The following is a 20,698-nucleotide window of genomic DNA, read 5'->3' as shown; positions in this document are numbered from 1 at the left end:
TACCTCGAAACATTTTGGGACACCCGAGCCTGGAACTGTGACGCTCTGCGCTGCAATGCAAAGATCTTGTACTTCGACTTTTGCGGGCGAGCAGCCGTGGGTCTTGGAGCCAGCTGGCTGCCAGCTGCCTCAGACAACTTCGGAATGCACATGCTCCACTATGTGACTGGGGTCGGCCTCGCACCTATCAGACCAGAGCTCCATAAGGAGATCCAGGTGGGCTCTCAAGAGCTTGATTGCTGTAAATAAGACGTCACTTGTGTTGCATGTGAACATTAAGGTTGGTATAGACGAAGGCCTCGCTTCTCGAAAGATGCTGCCGTGCCTGCTTGAGACGTATCTATAAGAAGATCTAAACTTGCTGTTTTAGAATCTAGTATCCCTTACTCTATTTGTTATAGTACCATACTGTTTCTTTTCCATTCAGCCAAACCCACCCTTGCTTTCGTGGCATCACCCATCTCGAAACCAACCATTCCAGGGTCCATTATCGAACAAGCTCGCGAGCTACATCATATGACGAAGAACAGGGCTGCCAGCATACACCGCTCGAAACCAAGATCTTGTGTTGGGATTCTGACTATTGGTTGGCATTTAAAGAGTAGCAGGGCATCAGTCGAATTTCTGACAGTTGCTCGTACAAGTGTTCTTAATCCTTTTAAGAGTGGGTGTTTTAACTAGTATTCCGTTTTCATCCAACCACACTTCTACACACCTGCAAGACCTTCAACCGCAATTCGTCAGAGGACAATCCAAAGCCAACAACTCCATCTGTCAAAGAACAAGCATCACAACTCAGACAGTTTGCCTAGGGACACTACATCAGCTCGGCCCTGGTACAAACCTTATTTCTCCTGCACTTGACACCACCCTCGACACCTGCTTGGCCAAACCTGGCGAGTCACACGGATTGGTCGCCGCAGTCGCGGTCATCTGTACGCGCGATAGTCGCCTGGCTTTCCTCCTATCCTTCGCACCACATAGTTTCGTCGCGATTGTGTCTACTGCCACATGCGAAACTGCATATAGCGCCCCCGCACTTCCGTGCTTGAACAAGTCTCACCCTTTTGAACACGGGAACACCCTCCTATCGTGAGCACCATCCTCGGCTTTTCCTTTAGCGTTTCCGTGACACCGTCTCTAGTCTGCGTGTGTTGAAATCCTATTTAAGCTGTTGGCTCGGCGTAATGCGCACATGGCTGACATGCTTTGTTCTCACAGGAGCTGAGGCTTTCCGCTGCGTTTCTTCCTGCAACGATCTCACCGGTATCCGCCGCATACGATATCCGAAATGGCCGAATCTGATGGCCATGCCATGCCTGTACAGGGTAGCAAATCGGAGAGTGCCTTAACCGACAGCGACCCGATACTTACGCCGGATGCGACCGGTAGCCCGTTGCTGGGCTCCGAGGCGGGACTGGGCGATACACCTACGATGGGCCCATCCAGCAGTCCTAAACTATCAAGGAATCCATCCTTCTCTGGCAGCAGCTCATATCAGGAGGATTGGGAAGCCTTTCCACCATTAGATCGTTTGACGGTACTGGATTTATTGGACAACTTCGCCCTGCCGCAACAACTCGAGAAACTCCAGAAAGGAATATCAGCACAGACCGAGAAGGTTCGCAAGTCACGAGATGCCTTCAAGTCCAAAAGCCAAGTCGCGAGGGAGCGCATGGTGGAAGAGTGGCGGCGACGAGTACCTTCAGCCGAGGAGCAGCTGGAGCGGTACAGGACGCGCATGAAGAAGAGCGTCGAGAAAGTGAGCCGGCAATGGAATGACACCAAGGTCATCACCCTGCGTGAGAAGGTGTCCTTCATCTGTGGCGTCATGAACATCTTCATCAGCGGTTACTTGCTGGGTGCCTTTCCCGAGTACTTCCACATCTGGTATACCGTCCAGCTCCTATACTTCATGCCCATCCGCTACTTCACCTACCACCGTCGTGGCTACCACTATTTCTTGGCCGATTTGTGCTATTTCGTCAACCTTATGCTCCTCCTCACCATCTGGGTCTTCCCCACATCGAAGCGCCTCTTCGTCGCGTCCTTTTGCCTGGCTATGGGCAACAACGCTGTGGCTATTGTCATGTGGCGCAACTCACTCGTTTTCCACAGCTTCGACAAAGTTACCTCACTGTTCATACACATCATGCCGTGCGTGACGCTGCATTGCATGACGCATATGACGCCCGAAAACCTGCAGCGGGAGCGCTTCCCGGCTCTCTGGACTATCAAGACATCACCGCCCGGCTCGCCCACGGCATATGCCAATGTTATCTCCATGCTGGCCTGGTCCACCATCCCCTACCTCTTCTGGCAGCTCGCGTACTACTATCTCATCACGGTGCGCCGCCGTGAGAAGATCGCCGCTGGTCGCCCAACCTCGTACACTTGGCTCCGCCGTTCCTACTCCAAGACTTGGATAGGCAAGGTGGTACTGTCAATGCCCAACCGCCTGCAAGAGCCTGCCTTTATGTTCATCCAATACTCGTACGCTGTGCTGACCATGCTGCCATGCCCCTTATGGTTCTACAGCCGCTGGGCTTCGGGTTCATTTCTGATGATTGTCTTCGCTTGGAGCGTGTACAACGGGTCGACCTTCTATATCGACGTCTTCGGCAAAAGATTCCAAAAGGAGCTTGAGACCATGAAGGCCGAGGTGTCCAAGTGGCAGAATAGCCCCGAGCTCGCTCTGCGAAGCCCAGTCATGACCCCGATGCCCGATGCGCGCCAAGGCAAGCTCGCCCCTATGGACGCCGCAGGCGAGATGCATCAGGAGGAAGATATTGCGGCCAAGCAAGGCAGCGTACGCGTTGCAGAACCAGTAAGCGATAATGCCCGAAGTGTCGACGATATTCCCCTGTTGAATGAGGAGAAAACTGGGGATACCATCACGGACTCCGAAGCTGATGTCGTGTCTACTGGGATCGATACCGATAGAGTTCTGAAGGAGTCCGCTAGGGAGCGGAAGTCGGCTGCCAATGACGCGTCATCGTGAACCTAGCGCTTTGAGCACTTGTATCGATGAAGGAGGATGTTACACTCACTCCATTTGCAGCTTATAGCAGCCAGTGCGGAGCATGTGTGCATTTTAATTCTTGCGCAAGGAGTTGCGAGATTGACGTATATCACCATGTTGCAGTCATAGCTTTTCATAGCCTTGGATCTGGAAGTCATGGTGCGGCAGGCTCAAAGATTGGGATGGGTTGAGCATCATGTTTTGATACCCCTTGACTACGATTATGAGGACATTTTCTAGACAGGTAACACGCGAGTATGACAAAATGGCCCAACTGGCCACGTCAGTAATGATTGGCAATTAGGTGAAATACAAGAAGATTTGGGTCATGATGGGCTATTTGTAGCGCCTATCTGTAGCGCCACTTGGACTTCTACGAGTTGATGGAAGCGATATAAGTACCTCCTTCAAGGACTTCAATATTTCATTACCTGAGCACTCTGCGACACTTTCTCAAAAATTTTGTCAAATTTTGCTGTAATTGTGCAAGCCGCATCTGTGCATCACAGCCAGATCAATCACCTTGACTCAAAATTCACCTCTGTCCAGAGGTTCGCGCAGATTTACTGTTCCATGGATTGCATTTTCACGCTATCTGCTATGCCATTTGTAGCCAATGCAAGTGTCGGTTTTGCCATGAATTAGAAACGCAGCTACATTCCTCTTTACTCGGCCCGGCCTATTTCATAAAGCAAGATGCCTTTCGTCAGCCTGTCCCTGTAGTTGGAGGTCGATATCGTAGTAGCCAGCCAGCCTAGCTGGCAGACACAGGCTAGGAAAAGCCGCTCGAGCAGCAGAACATGCCATATGCAATTAAAAGTGTCCAGATCCATGCAAACGCCAGCCGTGATGCTATAATAGCTGATGGGGGTATTCCTGATCAAGATCCGTCATGAGGTTTTCGTTTCGTCGAGACAAGAGTGGTGGTCTTTGTCGTCATTAAAGCACTTATAATTGAGTCGAAGTTTCGTTAGCCACATATGAGCTTCCATAATCGAACATGAAGAGTTGGATTGTTGTGGGGCCGATGTCATTATCAACGGATGACGCCCCAGTCAGCCAGTCGGCCCCCACCACCGTCGCTGTCTTCTCGTGCACCTGGTCTTCGTCCAAACACAGTCCAGAAACGGAGTGTCTCGTCACCAGCACCCGTCACGACGGTACGACCATCCGGGCTCATCGCCAGGTACAGCACCCGATAAGTGTGACCTGTGAGACTAACTACTTGAGTCATGCTGGGGTACTTCCAAACAACGATCTGGTTTTGACTGTAGCCATGAGTCGAAACAATCTCATTGGAGTTCTTGGACCATGCAAGATTGCAGACCTGGCTCCCTGTGTCAACCTCGTTGATGACGGTTCCGCGGACTGTGTCATGGAAAATAATTCTCCTATCAGCAGTACCACCTCCGGAAGCGAGGAGGCCTCTTTGGTGCGGCGACCAGGCTATTGCCTTCACAGCCGCGGTGTGGTCAGAGAACTTCCAAAGTGGTGTTTCCGAGAGCTTATCCCAGACCATCAGCTTGTTGTCGTTTCCCCCACTGGCTAATTGACCATCGTCGCAGTTCCACTTCAGCCCACAAACCTCCTGCTTGTGGCCCATGAGCTTCCGCATCCATTGATCCGGTGCTCGAACGTCGCGATGGTATATCAAGCGGTCTCGTGATCCTGAGGTCAGCACGTGGCTGTTCCATGCCAGCGATCCGACGCGAGCCGTGTGGCCGGTCATGGTTCGCAGACGGCGCGACTTCTCGGCATCCCATATTTGCACCAGGCCCTTTCCGGTACCAATAGCAATGTGCGTTCCCTTCTGTATCCATGACACACTCGTAACGGTGTCATCATCCAGAGTACACAGTTTGTTAACTCGACTGGTCTGCGCGTTCCACATGTACACGCTGGAGCCGAGCCCCACACCCAGCACATTGGCACTGCCCCAATCTACCAAATTCAAATAAAAATCGTCGGCTAGTTCTGGTGCGTCTAGGACCTTGTAGGGGACTTTGCTGACGGCACGGGGTTGTCGTCTGGGGCTTAGAAGCATTTGTTGACTGCCAAAGCGAACAGGCGACAGGCTATATATATCAGATCTCGTATCAAGGTTCGGGCCATGCCGGCTCTGGGGCGTTCTGGATGGTGTTGGGTGGCCAGCATTGTTGCTATGATGGCGGGGTGACATATATGAAAACAAATTCTTGTGGGGGGTTGAGGGGGTAAAAGATGAGGGCAGAGCTGGAGGTGCGTTGCTCGGAGGCGTGTGCGATCGTGTTGGATCATGCACACGCGTAGAGTAGTTTGAGCCTGGCATATTGGCCTCGGGCGACAGAGTGGATGGTGTTGCCTGAGGTATCGTATTTTCAAACAGCTCAGATCGTAGCAAGGTTGAGAACGTCCGGTTGGCTTCCTCGGCTGACCCATATATTAGTAGTTGCTCAAAGGGAAACTCATGAGCGTTTACTTACTTCTTTGGAAATGCAACTCACCATGAGGAGTACGTTTCTTCTGTCTGGATGGGGTGGCTGGCGATCCCTCCTCATGTAGGAGGCTGAAGCTGGCTTGCAGGTCCTGACCTGAACGTGAGGGGATGAATCTGGAAATGATAATGAGCGTCAGCTACGAAATTCATCGAATGCCTCATAGCAGCATCTTGACGTCATTGCCATCTTAGGGACAGCCCATTCACGTCAATGGCCATCTCTCAAATCCACAAAATAAGCACGCCTAACGTACCTATCGCCGTTTATCCTTTGCCGCTTCCGGCTGGGGCTAGGTCCAGATGTGCTGCTATCTCGATGCTCGACAGACAGCTCTCGCGATAGAGCTCGTGATAGAATGTCAGGATCTACCCCACTGTTGCCCAGTCCCTCACTGATCAGCCCACTATGTCTTGCGCTCCTCAAGTTGTTGCCGTAGTCGCCATTGTGTCTCGCTTGCAATCGTCCTCGATCTGATGGCGGCGGAGGTGGCGTAGATGTTCGGGCTGGCGTTGAACCTATAGAACTGTTGGTCTCATGGACCGATCGCTTCGGCGGCAGCGATGCCGCCACCGCATTGGTGTCTACGGTCATGGTCGGTCCAAGCCAAAGGGCAATAGCTCGGACGGACGCCGCGTCTGCGATGCAAAGGTCGATATGCGCTTCGTGAATGCGATCCAGGGCCCGGGTTTTTGGAATGCGCTTCAACTGGTTTAAACGTCCAAGGTCGAATGTCTGGGTTGCTATGCCGACTGCGAGGTGGGGATGTAAAGGAAGCCACGGCGCACTTTGAGGAAATGGCCAAATGGAGGTATTTGGAACTGGCGAGGCACGCGACGCTCCTGTCTGTTGTCGCTTGTGAAGGGCCCGTCTTCCTGACCACCGTCCTAAAAGCGTCCTGCCTGCCTCTTGCTTGTGTTTCCTCTATTGCATGCTCTCTCGTTGATGAAATGATCCTAGTTGGGAGATGGCAAAGCGGGTATAGTAATGATTAAATCAGTAGGTAAGATATTCGGACAGTCCGGCGGTGTTAACAGGAAACTTTGGTGGCAGGTGGTCGCAAAAATGTCCAGATAATGCTGGGAGAGGTCAATTGACAATGGCAAGTCAACGACGATGAGGAAGCAGCGATGGGATCGAGGTTGGAGGTTGAGCCAGTAAGGCCTGTAGGTCACTTCCGTCGCGCTAACTCGACCGACAGGGCGCACGGAGCACACTTAGAGCCCGATAATTCTTTCCCAGCTCAAGCTGGCTTGCCAACGTACGCAACACAAATTCTAGCGATACAGCGTTTATTGTGTGTATAATGGCTTTCAAGAACATGAAATTGTGAAGTTTTCATAGCATACTTCTTCCTTGGAAGGGTCACTGTGATCAGAAACCTCATGCCAATGATATGAGGGTACATCTATCATGGTTCCTCCTGCTAAGTTAAGGATGGTAACGTCCAGCATTATTCACTGAGAGACCATGATGGCTGGCAAGCGCGTACCTTCCCAAAGCAATAAACTGGGGGGAGGGGGTGGAGGAGGGGGGGCTGGGATCTGAAGAATGGCGACTTTATCCATTGTCGACTGAGCACCTGATTCCAGATGTTTGAGCGCAGCAAAAACAACGAGTCTCACAGGTTGTTTTGCCCTGTAATTCCATCACACGTCTTGATGGGGGCCCATTATGGAGACCAAACGCGTGCTAGGCGTTCTCAACAACAACATTGAGGCTTCAGGCAAGGGGATCTAACGCGACTAGTCTCCCGCTGAGGGGTAGAATGGCAAGCGGCACAAGTTCAAGGACTACATAGTCCAGTCACATTGGGATTATGTGTTTGGACTGCTATGCATCCATGTAGAAACTCGGTTCTTGACTGCGCTGAAAAGCCCCTGGTCTTGTTTGTTTTCATGATGGAGCAATAACTGAAATTCCTAGAGAATAACGCGTGAAGAAAGTCCCCGAGTGGCTAGAACTTCCTCTTCCAGGGGTTGCCGTTTTCGGTCGGCCTCGATGATAGGCTGACGCGCCGCGCGCCAATGTCAGTCAAATGAACGTAAACAACAACTCATCCGAATAGGGTGTGCGGCTATCTCTGTTTGGCATTACCTGCTTGAGGACACTTGTTCACAATCTATCACATAGCCTAGAGGTTTAAACTGAATGAATACCTACTTAAGTAAGGAGAAATTCACAAATACGTATTTGAGAGCTGTTCAACATTAGTATGTAACTTGACAACAAACTTCCACCTCAGATAGTATGGCAGATACAAACGATTTCGTGCATATAGCGGATGGATCAGTTCAAATTTGCCATTAGATCCAACTATTCATTTAGCAAAAGGGTTTCTCCTGTGTTAATATATATAGTCATTGTGCTACAGCTAAGTCCCATGTTGTAAGACTAACTCAGCAACAATCATGCCCAAAGTGGCCGAGGAACTTATCTGGTATCTGTTTTCTCACCGCTGGCCATTTTGAAAGCTGACCGAGTCGCTGGGAATTGGAGTTGCGACGTGCCAGAATGAACTCTAGGCCAATGATACTCCATGATAGTACTCCACAAGGGAGGAGACGCCACCCAAACGTTAATCAGAATCTTGGAAACGTTCTATTTCCAGTGTCGCTCAAGTATTACCAGGCAGGCCATTCTCAGATGGTTGATGACATCGTAGTCGAAGATAAGAAGTCCACAGCCATTTAGAGCTCATTTGCTTGAGTGGGAAAAGTTTTTGAGATTAACGAAGGGAATATTTAAGCCCGAGTTACTAAACTTTTTGGAAAAGCGGTGCCAAATGCTCAGTTGTATGAGGAATCATGATGATCTATAGCCTGTTCCAAGCAAAACCGAGCCGCCCTGACGCCACCTCAATGTCATCCATCCATCCGTTCATCCATAATGCGCCTTTGCAACCCAACATGAGATCGAGTAGTCCATTTTTCTTCGAGTCCCCCCATTCACCCCAGGGCTCGAAGTGCTTGGTGTCTAGCCATCCTGGTCTCCTAATCAAATAGGTCGCCCGCCTTCTGCCGCCGTCGCGATCTTCCATCAAGTCTGTCCGCAAACAGCTCCTTCCCTGCGTTGCCACCAAAACTATCAGGGAACAGCTCCTTGACAGATGATCTATCCGCATTGCCCTTGATTGCGAAACCTTGGTCTGGTCCTTTCTGCCTGGCGGCGCCGCGGATACTGAAACCCGAGGCCTCGGCAGGGTCTGTAATGCGATCTGCGAGTCGCCTACCTTTCCCGGGTAATGTGATCCTGTCCTCGAGCTTCTTGCTTCGCGGCGGGGGGTCGGCGCTTTCGTCAGCTAATTGCAGAGTGTATATGCTGGAAAGCTCTTCGTCACCGTTCAGTCGGCCGTTGTCGGCGGATGCGTTTGCTGAGAAGAGTTCTTTGGATCGATTACTTCGCGAAATCCTATCCTTGGTGCTCCTGGCTCCGCGCCGGTTGCGGGCAGCGGATCCGTCGCTCAAACCTCCGTCCATATCGAGATCGCCGTTACGATCCCGCGCTGGCGAAGCAGAACGGTCCCTGCGAGAGCCATTTTGACCGCCAACATGACTGGGAAATAGCTCCTTGCTGCGATTCACGGTGCGGTGTGAAGGCTTCCGCGAGCGCTCGTCACTGTCGTAATCTGACGTGTAAGAATGACGGGGCCGCGGCTTGGACATGGGGGCCCGCGTCGCAAGTGCAGCAGGATTGTCGTCATATAGGTTAACATCGAATTTCTCCACCTCCTCCTCCTCCTCGCGTGAACCCCCACGACGGCGGCGCCCGTACCCATCAGCGTCCCGAACGCGGTAACGTCGTTTGCGATTCTCCGGGTCAAACTCGGGATTGAAAAGATAGAATCGACTTCGGTGTGCGGCGCCAGCTTGCTTCTTGTCTCCGACGGTCGCGAACCGAACTTGGAAATTGACCTCTGGTCTCTTCGAGAAGGACTTGCCGTGGAGAAGTTCCAGAACGGGTAGTTGAGTGACGTCGGTGATCTCGACCGAGGACAGAGCTACGAGTGCTTCCTGTGCGATGGATTCCGAAGGGAAAGGTAGGTTGGCTGACGAATCGTCAATCCACTCGATCCTCTCGTAGCTGCCATTGGGAAAGTGCTCGGCGACATAGGATTTTACTTCGTCAGGTCTCATGTCATCGAGCCCTCGAATGTGAACCTTGTTGAGAACCAAGGTGTTGGAGTCGGGTTGCACTTCAGGGGTGGAATCAATGACCTCGCCAGGGGACTGTATCAAATGAAATCAGTACGAACTGGTTTAGCATGCAGCAGACAATGGGGGCGACAACGTACCGGTGTGTCTTGGGCTTGGGTAACAATGGGCTCATCGGGGACAAGATCGACGTCCACGTCCATGTCTATGTCCAGGTCCATGGCGTCCATTGCAACCGCTGCTTCCCAGAGTAATCAAACAGAGGACAGCGAAGTGTTGTTAGGCGACAGACGTGGGGTAGTTAGATGAACCGAGGCTGATTGATATGTAGATGGAGAGTTTGACAGGCAAGAGTCGGTGGCTAGACCGTACAGGTAAGCAGGCGGAGATGCGTAAGGGGTTCCTTGTGGTGTTTCGCTACAAGCAAGCCAGCAAAGGGTCGACGATATAGCGGCGGGGTGTTATATGGTGTGTGGGCTAGTCGTAAAAAAGTCCCTCCTGGATGAGAGATATGTCAATAAGTCGGTCGCCGTGTTTCCAAAAGCACACTCGGCACCCTCGATAATAGTAGAGCAGTAAAGATCTGACGCAGTACCTTTGTTGTGCTGTTGAACGGGCATGCAAAGAAGGAACAAGTGCAGTCCTCGGCAGAAGAAGGCTGACGAGTAGCCAGCCGAATTTGACGTTGTCCAAGCTCCTGCCGCCGAAAGTTTGTTTGGCAGGGACGGTCCGTAAGGCCCCACTCTCATGAACGTCGTCACAGGCTGGCATCACAGGGCTGGCCCCACCAGTCCGTTTTGCTGGTACCCTAAAGGTAACGAGTCAAGAGTTACTTTCAGCCTCCATTAGGCAGTTTCTTCATTCCATGTACAAACATCCAGGATGCCCTTAGCCAGCTAAGATGTATCATTCAATGACACCTTTTCTTTGGGAAGACAGGATGGTTGTCAATCAGACACACTTGAGTGTTCTGGTTCAGTTCCGTGAAGTACTGAACTGGCCCAGCTGGTCATGACTACCCCCACTCGTCTGACGGCAGGTACTTAAACACATACAACGAATTAGGCATTGCGTTGATAGAATTCGGTATCTCTCTAAACCTAGTGGTGTGTTTTCTGGCGACTTAGTAACGTTATAGTCTACCCGCAAAACGAAACACTCTTATCTATCATTCGTCGCCCAGCGTCCTCAGGCTGGCTACCCTAGCTTCTTCCACATGTATCGACAGCGAACTCAACACTGAAAGAAAGAAACAACACAGTGGCTTGCAATGCCATATTATCCCTCCTAGTTTCTATGCGGCATCTCCTAAAATGCCACATCGGCTCTATCCCAATCTGACCAATCTAAGTATGGCCTGCAGCATCATTAGGCCGTCTCCACTTGTCTACGAAGCTCTACCGGCACAGGAATGCAAGTGGTTCGTGCGATCTTGGGCCGTGAGCCTTCTGTTTCCCCTGAACTAAAGCTGGGTGTTCGTGACAGCTCCGAGGCAGCTCTCTTGAGCTTGCCTGGAAGCGGGCGCACAATGTCGCCGGCCGACGGGCGATCCTCCTCATCCAGCAAGGAGTCGTAACCCCAGGCATCCTCAAGATCCTCGACGTAGCAGGGCGACTTTCGTAAGAACTGCCAAGAAAACGTCTCCAACTCCATGGCGATATAGAGCGAGTCGATTTTGCCATTGGGACCGACAACGGCACAGTGCGCGCGGAGAAAGTCCATATCGTAGTTGCCCTCCCCCACGAGACTCGGATCCAAAGGCCGCAGCATGGGGAGGCCGAGCAATGTCTCGGCGTCACAAAGCCGGGCCTGCAGGGGCACCCATGACCTCTCTTGCAACAAACTTCCAAAGGTCTTTGACACGGCTCGAACAAACGATTCGCTCTCAGTCCCCCGTACGGCAATCATCTGGTGAAGCCCTCGAGACAAGCATCGCTTGTATGCGTTGGTGTCCTTTTCGAATGGAAATGGTTGCGACTTTGTCGGCAGGAGGGAGACGTGAACTGTCCACGGCCCTGTTACCTGGCTGCAGACATTGCTACCAGTTGGGGAGGACTTACTCCCCCTTTCCGCAAGAGGACGTGACACTGAGCTTGTGGCGCCAGAATCATTCGGAGGTCCGTGACGTGTACGACCCCGGGCGAAAGTTGGATTCGAGTTTTTTGAAACGTCCGACTCGGATGACGAAGACATACGCCTGCGCCGAACAGACAGTATCCCCTCGTCTTGCAGCCGATCCAGACGATCCTCCAGATCGATGGCCATGTCGTCATGTTCCATCATACGGTCGCCTAGGCTCTGTATGCTGTTTTCCTGGTGGTCGAGGCGTTCGTCGTGAACAACGAAACGACTCTCAGCCTGGGCTTGTTGTCTCGCCATCTGATCCATCTGTTGCCAAAGGTGAGAAACCTGTCGGTACATGCCTCTGGTTTCCTGGCTGATTTCATCTTTGCTCCTCTCGTACTGCTCCTCCAGGTCTCCTAAACGGCTCACGAGGCCTGCCAAAGCGTTGCCGAGGCCGCCTTGCTTCTCATGGTCCAGTTGGTCCTCGAGTAGCTGGACGCGTCGGATGAGTTGCTCCCAGGCCTGTTTGTCTGTGGGTTGCTCAGCTTCCTTGACATGGTAGCACGATTGGTGGCCGCAGTCGCAAAGAACACCTGGAGAGCTGCGGTTGAGGGTGAAGCCGACGCAAGCACAGCGATGGCCTTTGACTTCTGGGTTCAGAAGGATATACCGACACTGGCCATTGGGGAGTTTGGATTCATCGATCTGCACTGTTGGTTTCTGTGATGGGGATGGTGAAGCGTGCGCCGACATGCTGCTTCCAACATGCGCTCGGGCGAGTCCTGCTGGTCGTCGGCCCAATTCTTAAACGAAGTGAAGATGCCGGGTTCTAGATGCTATCGAGCACCATACAAGAGACACTTGAACCAATCAGTGGGGGGGACTACTTGGTCCATGGAATGACCTATTGTCGTGGATCAATTTAGTAGAAAATGTGCCAGTGGATTTTGCATGAAGTACGGGGTATGTAGAGGGATGATAAGCGGCGCGAGGGCTCGTTGGAAGTATGAGCTGGTTTGACGTGATAAGGCGACAAGCCAGGCCAAGGCTGGTCCTTGTTATTCCTGCTTGTGAAAACCAGCGACAATCTTGGAAGTGACAGGAACCAAGTATGCGGCCGGTGAATGGCTACGGTCCTGCACAAGTGCTTTGACAGTGAAGCACGGGCAACGGGCACGAGCAGGTAGATGGTGGCAGATGTGGAATGATGAATGATATGGTACTTGCAAGATGGAAAGGATCCGTTGTTGGGGGCGGCACAAGACGACCTGGAAGACCAGGGAGACCAGCAGAGGGTATCGCTACGTAAATGTATCTTCCAACGTCGGCAACTTTTAGGAGGCACTTGTAGGTGTGGTATTGTACTCGCACCTGGCAAGCCTGGGATCCGCTGCAGATAAACCGATAGGCCCAGAATTGGCCGAGATATCAGATATCAGCAGGCAAGGATTGGAAAGGGCATGATGGGCGGTAGGAGGTAACATGTACGAAGTAGCGCACGCTTGGCTCACTACACTTTTGTAATGGTGGTCAAGTCTTAAAACGAACTCGCAGGTGCAAAAGACAGTGGGCCCAAATCGGACCAGACTGTGACCAGTGAGCGAGCGGTTTCTGCAGAAGCAGAAAGTGATGAAGACTCTACGAAGTACACTACTCCGTACGGCTAGCGCGCCGAAGTCGCTGTCGCTATCGTTATTTTCTGATGAAATGGCAGAATCATGGATGGCAACGACAGAGGCCCACATATGCCATCTGCGACTTTATCAGCAACATGGCCAAATTGCTGAGAGCAGAAGGGGAAAACAAAGTATCCAAAGCCACATGGGTTGCCGCAGATTACAACAGGGTCAAAGGAGCAGGCAATCCGTGGGGGTTAGATAAGACCACGACATAAGGCGCGCCCTCATTGGCCCAATGATACTTATGCTAAGTACAATGCCACCCCCAATGGTGGCATGTATCAGGCTCCCCGAACATGGCAGTACTCGACGTTGAGACTTTCAAGGTATGAATCCGCCGAATTCTGATGAGATTTCATTGTCAAATGGCCATACGGCCATCAAGCCATGTGTTGATTCTGCAAGCCCGATGCGGCAACTAGGTCGATACACAGCGTTGGGTTTGTGCGACGGAGCAGCAAGTTGGGGGGGCAAATGAGGCCGAAGTGTGATGATCTCTTTCAATTCATAACGGCGGGAGTACTTGAATAACAATGTGTCATTGACGACGCAGTGGGTTTGACCTCTCGGCACGGGGCGCCTGCGGCATAACGGAGCGAGAATCCCCTTTGCCCCGGGGTCCCCGCCGTGATGATCACATTAACATGGGTCAATAAGAAATATGGAGGTACGTCTCCTCCTTCTCCAGTTGTCAAAGTCATAAAGTCGGAAAGTTCGTGAGGGCCAATTGTTTTGTATGTTGGATTGCCCAGACACGGGCCACCCTATACCTTACCTTTTGGTTTATGATACGGAGGCAATTGATGCAAGGATATTGATTGACAGGACTGATAAGCTCGGGCAGTGTGAGAGCGTGTATATGCTCAACAATTAGAGCGACGCCGCCACCGGGTAACGGTTAGGATCAGGGTTAGTCGTTTAAGGCTGTGTTAGTGCTAGGGTAGGGTTTAGAGTCAGGACTATGCACTGGATAGCGTTAGTGATAGCTGGGAATTTACATGCAACCCTTCTTGCAAGCGAACACCAACATAGGTACATCCGCTACCCATGTGGGCGAATATGAAATGCTTTTTGCACTCGAATCGTGTTTACCATTTCAAAAAGCCCAGACTCCTTTCCCCATTCCCAAAAAGGCAGTCAGGATCCAATTCTAGTGTCGACCTCGAGATATCCATTCTATTTGCTCCAAGTTCTAGATAGCAGCATAGGATGGCTTTCACTTGTCCTCAACAAAGCCCCGAGACGACTGTCCGCCTCATTGCAATCAAAATGATGGCCCATGACAGAACGCACAGACGGCAGTTTTGGCAGCAATCAAATACGTTACAACTTCTTCACCGAATATGGTTCGGAGCCCACTTGGTGAGGTCAAGCCCGTTGTCTTGATTGAACTTGACTGAATTTTGACACGAATGGACCCAGACCTTGGGAGCATGGTCTGACTGATTAATGTTTCTTCCCTGGCCTGTAACTAGCCGTCTATCCAAGGGGCATCAACGGCGTGGGAGATCAGGATTGCCTACTAGTATGATTATAAGATATGGTACCGCATTGGGACCCGCAGTCGGCAGAACCCCCACACTTCTTGGGCTCCTCGCAAACATGACCTTGTTCGTCTCGATACGAGCAAGATGAGATTGTGTCGGTCCAAAATCAGCTTGCATCCTGCAGTTCTTATCTCTCAAAGATGGCGTTCAAAGACCCAATAGAAAAGTTAATCTTCTGTATGCGAGACTCCGAGACTATACAAGGGGTCCAAGGTCGAAGACGAGTGGGTGGCTGACGGAAGCTTGTTCCGTGCAGCTCTAGACTCCGGATTAGGTCCCCTTGACTCTTTGCTTCTCATCCGCCCGGTGGCAAGGTGTGATCCCACGTTATGACAATCAAGCAAGAATACAACTTCGTCAATCATGCGCATCCCGCGCAACCACAAGCCGAAAGAGCAAGAGGAAACACGTGGTATCAGGGTAAAGAAAATTACGCTGTCGTGCACCAGTAGGGGCCGCTAAACACTGCCATTATACTAAACACGACAGAGCCGTATCCATGCACCCAGCCAAGTAATTCCAAAGCTCCGAATAAAGCCATTCAAAAGACGTACTAGCTCACATCGTGAGATTTCCCCGGTTTTTGCTACGTACGTGAATATCCATCATACTAGCACGAGGTCGACCTAAGAGAGTTTATACCTCCTCACTCGTAATTGATGACTACATTCACTGATACTACTAAGATAAAGCAAAGAGCTTGTTTTATAAAGAGAGCGCGGTAGTATATAGACCAAAGGTTGCGTAAGATAATATGTAGGAGCGAAATATTTGTTCAGAATTGTGGAATTAGTAGCCTAAGGTGTGGGCTAAGCTCATGTGAGGTACACGCAAGATACTTAGGTGCCTTCTTCACCTTCGTATGTAGCCGGAATGCCAGTACCGGTGCGATCCCACAAGAATTGGATGAACAACAATTATAGAAAATCACCATTAGGATAATAATCACTTATACGGGGGTTAGCGTAGCTGTACGATCCGACCCCTTAGATAATCGGGAATGGGTTATAGTTATCTCTTACTATACTACTTTGAGTCTTCTACGTCAATTAGAGGTTATTATAACTAACGTGGATTAACACCGGTCGTGCAAACTAATGTACAAACTACCTAGTATTTATGTACATCAAAAGTCGGACATATGGCCCGTGACAGATGCTGTAAGGTGAGAGCAAGCCTAGACTATCACGTCATATAGACCAAAAGATCTAGCAATTCTGTCACTTAGGTCCTGATCGGCAGCGTGTCCAGCGGACCTTGTAGGGTCGACTCGGCACATCGTTTTTTTATTTATTGACAGCTAATATGCCACTTAATGTCAGATAGGGCACCTGGTTCCTAGGTTCAGAAATAATATGGCACTAGAGAAGACTATTGTCACTTAAAGTTCAGAAGGCGAAAGGAACCCCTCTTCCCGAAAGTAACTCCGAAGTTCGGGGTCAGACACCTGAACAATGCACCTCCGACATTTCCGAAAGAATCTATAAAGGGCAGAGCAACGGGAGTTCGCGAGAATAGAACACAGAGAAGAACACACCTCATTCATAATACAATCTTATGCACTTCTGACTACTCGATTGGACACACGTGATATTCGACACTTAACCTATTTGGCACTGATTTTGGCCACAACTGCATCCACTGTGTCCAGACGAGAAACTTGGCATGTACCGCGCTAGACAGGGGCTCCTCCGGGGTATGAAATAGGTAAGGCGCCTAATTCTGCCAAATCTGTGCCCAAACGCAGTGTGCCCAAATAACAGTCCAAGCGGTCGGATTCTGCAGTATTTTGACTGCTGGGCACCAACTTGCTGAGTCAGCAAGCGCTAAGATGGCGAGCGAAGTTACTGATATCCGACGGACTGCCTTTATTATAGTAGTCAACTCTGCGTTACAAGTGCTACGCGATAGCTACAGTCTCGATCGGGAAGGGGACCGTAGGTTCCTAGGCGCCGAGGATCGTGAAGTAGTCCACGAGGGGGGGTTCGTGGCGGCGAGGCGGCTAGCGAATCGACTACTTGAAGGCTCGCTAACGCGCTTCTTTCAGCTATTTCGGATGAATAAGAACACTTTCTGGAAGCTATTAGAATGGCTTGAAACGTACATAGAATTCAAGGGGACCTACTATCAATCGGCGGCGCAGAAGTTGATGATCTTCCTCTGGATCTTGGCATATAACGAGCCAAAGCGGAACGTAGCCCATCGATTCCACTGCGCGCAGAGCACTGTATCAGATGTATTCTATTCGTTATTACCTCGGATGGTTCGCCCCTGTAAAGCGGTGGTGAAGTTTCTAAGCAGCAGTTATCTGAGCCGTGAGATCGAATTCAGCCCGAAGTTGAACGCCTTCAGTGGATGTATTGGAGCAGTCGATGGGACTCTGATCCACGCCTTTATCCCAGTCAATCGACAGACGCTGGCGTAGCCGCAAGGGCTGGGTTTCTCAGAATGTATTCGCAGCAGTCCGGCCCGATGGCACCTTCTCGTACGTGCTGGCAGGAGGGGAGGGATCGATCCACGATTCGAGTCTCGCTTCTAGGGCCTTCGCGGGCTCCTTTACGATACCAGAGGATCGATTCTACCTAGGCGACGGCGGATTTGGTCAGCGACGAGGGCTTCTAATCCCATACTTCGATACACGTTACCATCTTCAAGAGTGGCGCTATGGGGGGCGGAAGCCAGAAACAGCGAAAGAGCTCTACAATCTACGCCATTCGGGGGTCCGCGTAATCGTTGAGCAGGTGTTTGGTGTACTGAAGAGGAAGTGGAAGATAATTCGTGCTTCAGCACCCGAATATGGGCTCAGAACGCAGATTCGAATCGTATACGCCGTTTGCGCGCTCTATAACTTTATCCGACGCGGCGGGAAGGTTGAAGAGGATGATAATGATGGCTTGAGCGATAGACAGTTGCAATTCCTTGAGCAACGGCGAGGTTGGCTGTGAAGGTCAACCCTCGCAGACTCACTACAACCAGGTGACTTACAGCTGGAACACCTGCCATGGCAGTGCCAGATGGGAAGCCAATCATAACCCCTGCAGGAGCCCCGCCAAGCGTGGACGACTTAGTCGCGCTCCCTCAAACCTAAGTTTGTGATCTTCTTTCCTGCGCTCCTTAGAGTAGAATCTTCGTCGATAGCACCTAATCGAGGTCTCTACCAATGCGATGCAACCCAGGTCGTGACATTGGCTACGGCAGAAGAGATGGAGGAAGACGTCCTATAAGGTCCGCCATAGAATCGCAGTAACGATGTGAAAGGATTACTACGCTTATTTAAGGGCCAGTACAACGGATGATGATGAAGAAATCGAAAATCAATAGAACTATTCAATCAAATTTTCGTCGCCTTCAACTTCCTCTTCATCGATCTTCGCACCGATTCTCGTCAATATCCATAGCCTACGTTCGCGGGGATCGCTAAGCTGGCAATAGAGGACGCTATTCGTAGTGTTGCTCCCGATCTCGTCGTACGCCTTCATCCGTAGCCGCTAGTTAAGATCCTTCACGAAGCCGTCACTCTGAAGTAGCTTCATCGCGGCAGCTATATCAGTAGCACTAATAGGGCGACTAATCGCACGCGAGGCTCGTTCAATACTACTACCGAGGTCAGTTAACTGCTTCTTACGATCCCGCTTCCTACTAAACTCTCGCTGTAGGTCCTTCACACGCTTATGGCGCTGTCGCGCCTCATTATCGTCATCCGATTCGTCAGATATCGTGGTGTTGATGTCCGGATCCAGCCTCTGCCTCTTCCGCCGCCCCGTTATGATAGAAGTACTTGAAGTACTTAGTGTTGGTGTTAATAGGCTGTCGGCGTCGGATTGGTCGTTTAGGATAGCCTCGGGGATGTGACGGCCGGTGTCACGATGCCACGAAACCCACTAGCTGTGGACCCGTAGGAGCACTGGCCATCTGAAGGCGGGATTGAAGATCCTCAGATGTGAGCCAGCCTGTTTTAGTTTCTCTTTCTTTCCTTGTCGAGAATCGTTAAGTCAATACAGTGCATTAGAGTTTTTTGACTCTTCAATTGTGCTCACCGTGACAGGGGACATCCTCTTCATCACCGGGCTCAGCTATGTATTCCCCAGTAGCTGATTCGGCCCAGAATATCTCTTGCTGAATAAAAATAGGACTAACTGGTTCGGTAACCAGCTACCTCGCTTTGGCGCCGTGTTTATTGATAAAGCTGTTGATACGATCCGGGGAGTCGGTACACTTCAGAGTGTCTGGGTCGATAGATAGCCCCGACTTGGCGGCGGCTAGGTAAACACCCCATCTGATCCTCTCATCCGCGTACTTCTTGCTAACTTTATCAATAGACCAAACGTACTGCGTATCTTGATTCAATAGCTCTACGAGCTTCTGCCAAGCCGGTTTACGCGCGCTAGGCCTGTCTATATTCAGCATCCCAGCCCGGAACACTTCAAGCACCTTCTGTAAGAAGATCACCCTCAACGATGGTGTTATTCGAATAGTAGTCTTGATCGCCTGATGCCGAGCCTCCCGCGTTGTTGGCTTCCTCTTCCTCTTCCTCTACCCCGCTGGCAGAGGCGTTTGGGGGGTGGAGGACTGCGAAGCGGCTCGATCGGTTGGGGTACGAGGAGAGAGAATATCGTCGATATTAGGGAAGTTGGGAATAGCGTTATCATCGCCCTCTACAACAGTGGACTGCGTAAAGCCACTATCAGGGGGGACGAACTGGGCGTCCTCTCCACTAGGACCAGCTACAGCGGCGCTGTTAGCGAAGGGGCCTTGGAATTCGTCTTCAAGCCACTGTGATGAAGCTATAATTGATAAAGTTATCGTCAAAAGTATTTTTCTACACAGTTTTCTAACACTAATGTTAAGTGGCAAGTTTCATTGACACCGCCTGCTTAATTCGGTAGGGTTCCACTGCTAATTTTGATTTAGGTACGTCCTGGGCCCTTTACTAGCTACATCTAACGCTAGTAGGGATTAGGAAGTCACTTTGTGCCGAGCGAAGGTGTGCCCAAACGAGCTGCCGATCAGGACCTTAGTGACAGAATTGAGGCTTAACCCTGCTTATAGCTCTGTATTCCCTTACAGATGCGGAGTCGAAACTAATATCTTCAATTAAAATACGCCTTAATAGACGGTACAAACTGTTGTAGCTTGATCATAGGTTAACTATTATATTATATTACAACATGAGGAAGGAAGCTCAAAGGTCCTGTCCAACCATCTAGCTGTACAGGCGCACATACAAGAGCCCAAAGGGTCGGCAAATCCATCATCTAGTGGGCTATCTCCAGGGCCGTGACATTCAGGTAATAAGTGAAAAGAAGCGCAGATAAGCCCTTAGGGGCTTTATTGCCTTTACTAAACGCCTTTAGAAAGACCTAGCGCTTAAATCTGATGTACGTATTTGAAGATAGCGTTATAAGTAGCTTTTACTTTGCTTGATGTGCTGTTGTTAATCATCCCCTTCTTGTGCTAAAAATGATGGCTCGCTAAGGGATGTGGCCCGCTTGTAGGTGGATTACGTTCAGTATAGCCGAGATCTATAATACAGCAGGCGGATCTTGCCTCATTCGTCCCACGCGCCGACCAGACACTCAAGGATGGAGAAACACATGAAGGAGATCTGGTTCGAGGATTTTTTATTATTAATACTTAGTCGCTTGAGCCTTAATACTTTGCGATGGATACTCAAGTAACTCGAACCCATTAGTAAGCTTCACATGTTTTAGTACAATGTTCTCTTCCCACTCCATCTGATTGGTTCGTGTTGATAGCA

At 50.7% G+C, this 20,698-nt stretch overlaps 5 protein-coding genes across 5 annotated transcripts; 1 reads left to right on the top strand and 4 right to left on the bottom strand.

Annotated features, from left to right (window-relative positions):
• The first annotated feature begins 1,070 nt into the window (after positions 1-1,070).
• On the top strand, positions 1,071-3,471 carry BCR38DRAFT_417374 (uncharacterized protein). The gene is made up of 2 exons (XM_040859152.1): positions 1,071-1,149; positions 1,222-3,471. The coding sequence occupies exon 2, from the start codon at positions 1,292-1,294 to the stop codon at positions 2,999-3,001; it is 1,710 nt and encodes a 569-aa protein (XP_040721147.1). The 5' UTR covers positions 1,071-1,149; positions 1,222-1,291; the 3' UTR covers positions 3,002-3,471.
• A 587-nt stretch (positions 3,472-4,058) lies between these two features.
• On the bottom strand, positions 4,059-6,090 carry BCR38DRAFT_330175 (WD repeat domain-containing protein; the record flags this gene model as incomplete). Its single annotated transcript, XM_040854938.1, has 3 exons — positions 4,059-5,431; positions 5,485-5,612; positions 5,753-6,090. 3 exons carry the CDS (start codon positions 6,088-6,090, stop codon positions 4,059-4,061), a joined length of 1,839 nt encoding a protein of 612 aa, XP_040721146.1.
• Positions 6,091-8,489: 2,399 nt separating this feature from the next.
• Positions 8,490-9,853, bottom strand: BCR38DRAFT_454054 (uncharacterized protein; the record flags this gene model as incomplete). The annotated part of the gene is made up of 2 exons (XM_040861671.1): positions 8,490-9,725; positions 9,791-9,853. The coding sequence occupies 2 exons, from the start codon at positions 9,851-9,853 to the stop codon at positions 8,490-8,492; spliced, it is 1,299 nt and encodes a 432-aa protein (XP_040721145.1).
• Positions 9,854-11,018: 1,165 nt separating this feature from the next.
• BCR38DRAFT_454053 (uncharacterized protein) lies at positions 11,019-12,467 on the bottom strand (the record flags this gene model as incomplete). Its single annotated transcript, XM_040861670.1, has 1 exon — positions 11,019-12,467. One exon carries the CDS (start codon positions 12,465-12,467, stop codon positions 11,019-11,021), a length of 1,449 nt encoding a protein of 482 aa, XP_040721144.1.
• Positions 12,468-19,009: 6,542 nt separating this feature from the next.
• BCR38DRAFT_417358 (uncharacterized protein) lies at positions 19,010-19,722 on the bottom strand (the record flags this gene model as incomplete). Its single annotated transcript, XM_040859151.1, has 3 exons — positions 19,010-19,056; positions 19,212-19,390; positions 19,478-19,722. Coding segments are annotated over 3 exons (471 nt in total), but the record flags the coding sequence as incomplete, so codon positions are not given.
• Positions 19,723-20,698: the final 976 nt, after the last annotated feature.

This window comes from Pseudomassariella vexata (assembly GCF_002105095.1).
Source record: "Pseudomassariella vexata strain CBS 129021 chromosome Unknown BCR38scaffold_1, whole genome shotgun sequence".
Taxonomy (NCBI): domain Eukaryota; kingdom Fungi; phylum Ascomycota; class Sordariomycetes; order Amphisphaeriales; family Pseudomassariaceae; genus Pseudomassariella; species Pseudomassariella vexata.
The sequence above is the reverse complement of the archived record's forward strand: the minus strand, read 5'-3'. Positions and strand labels throughout refer to the sequence as shown.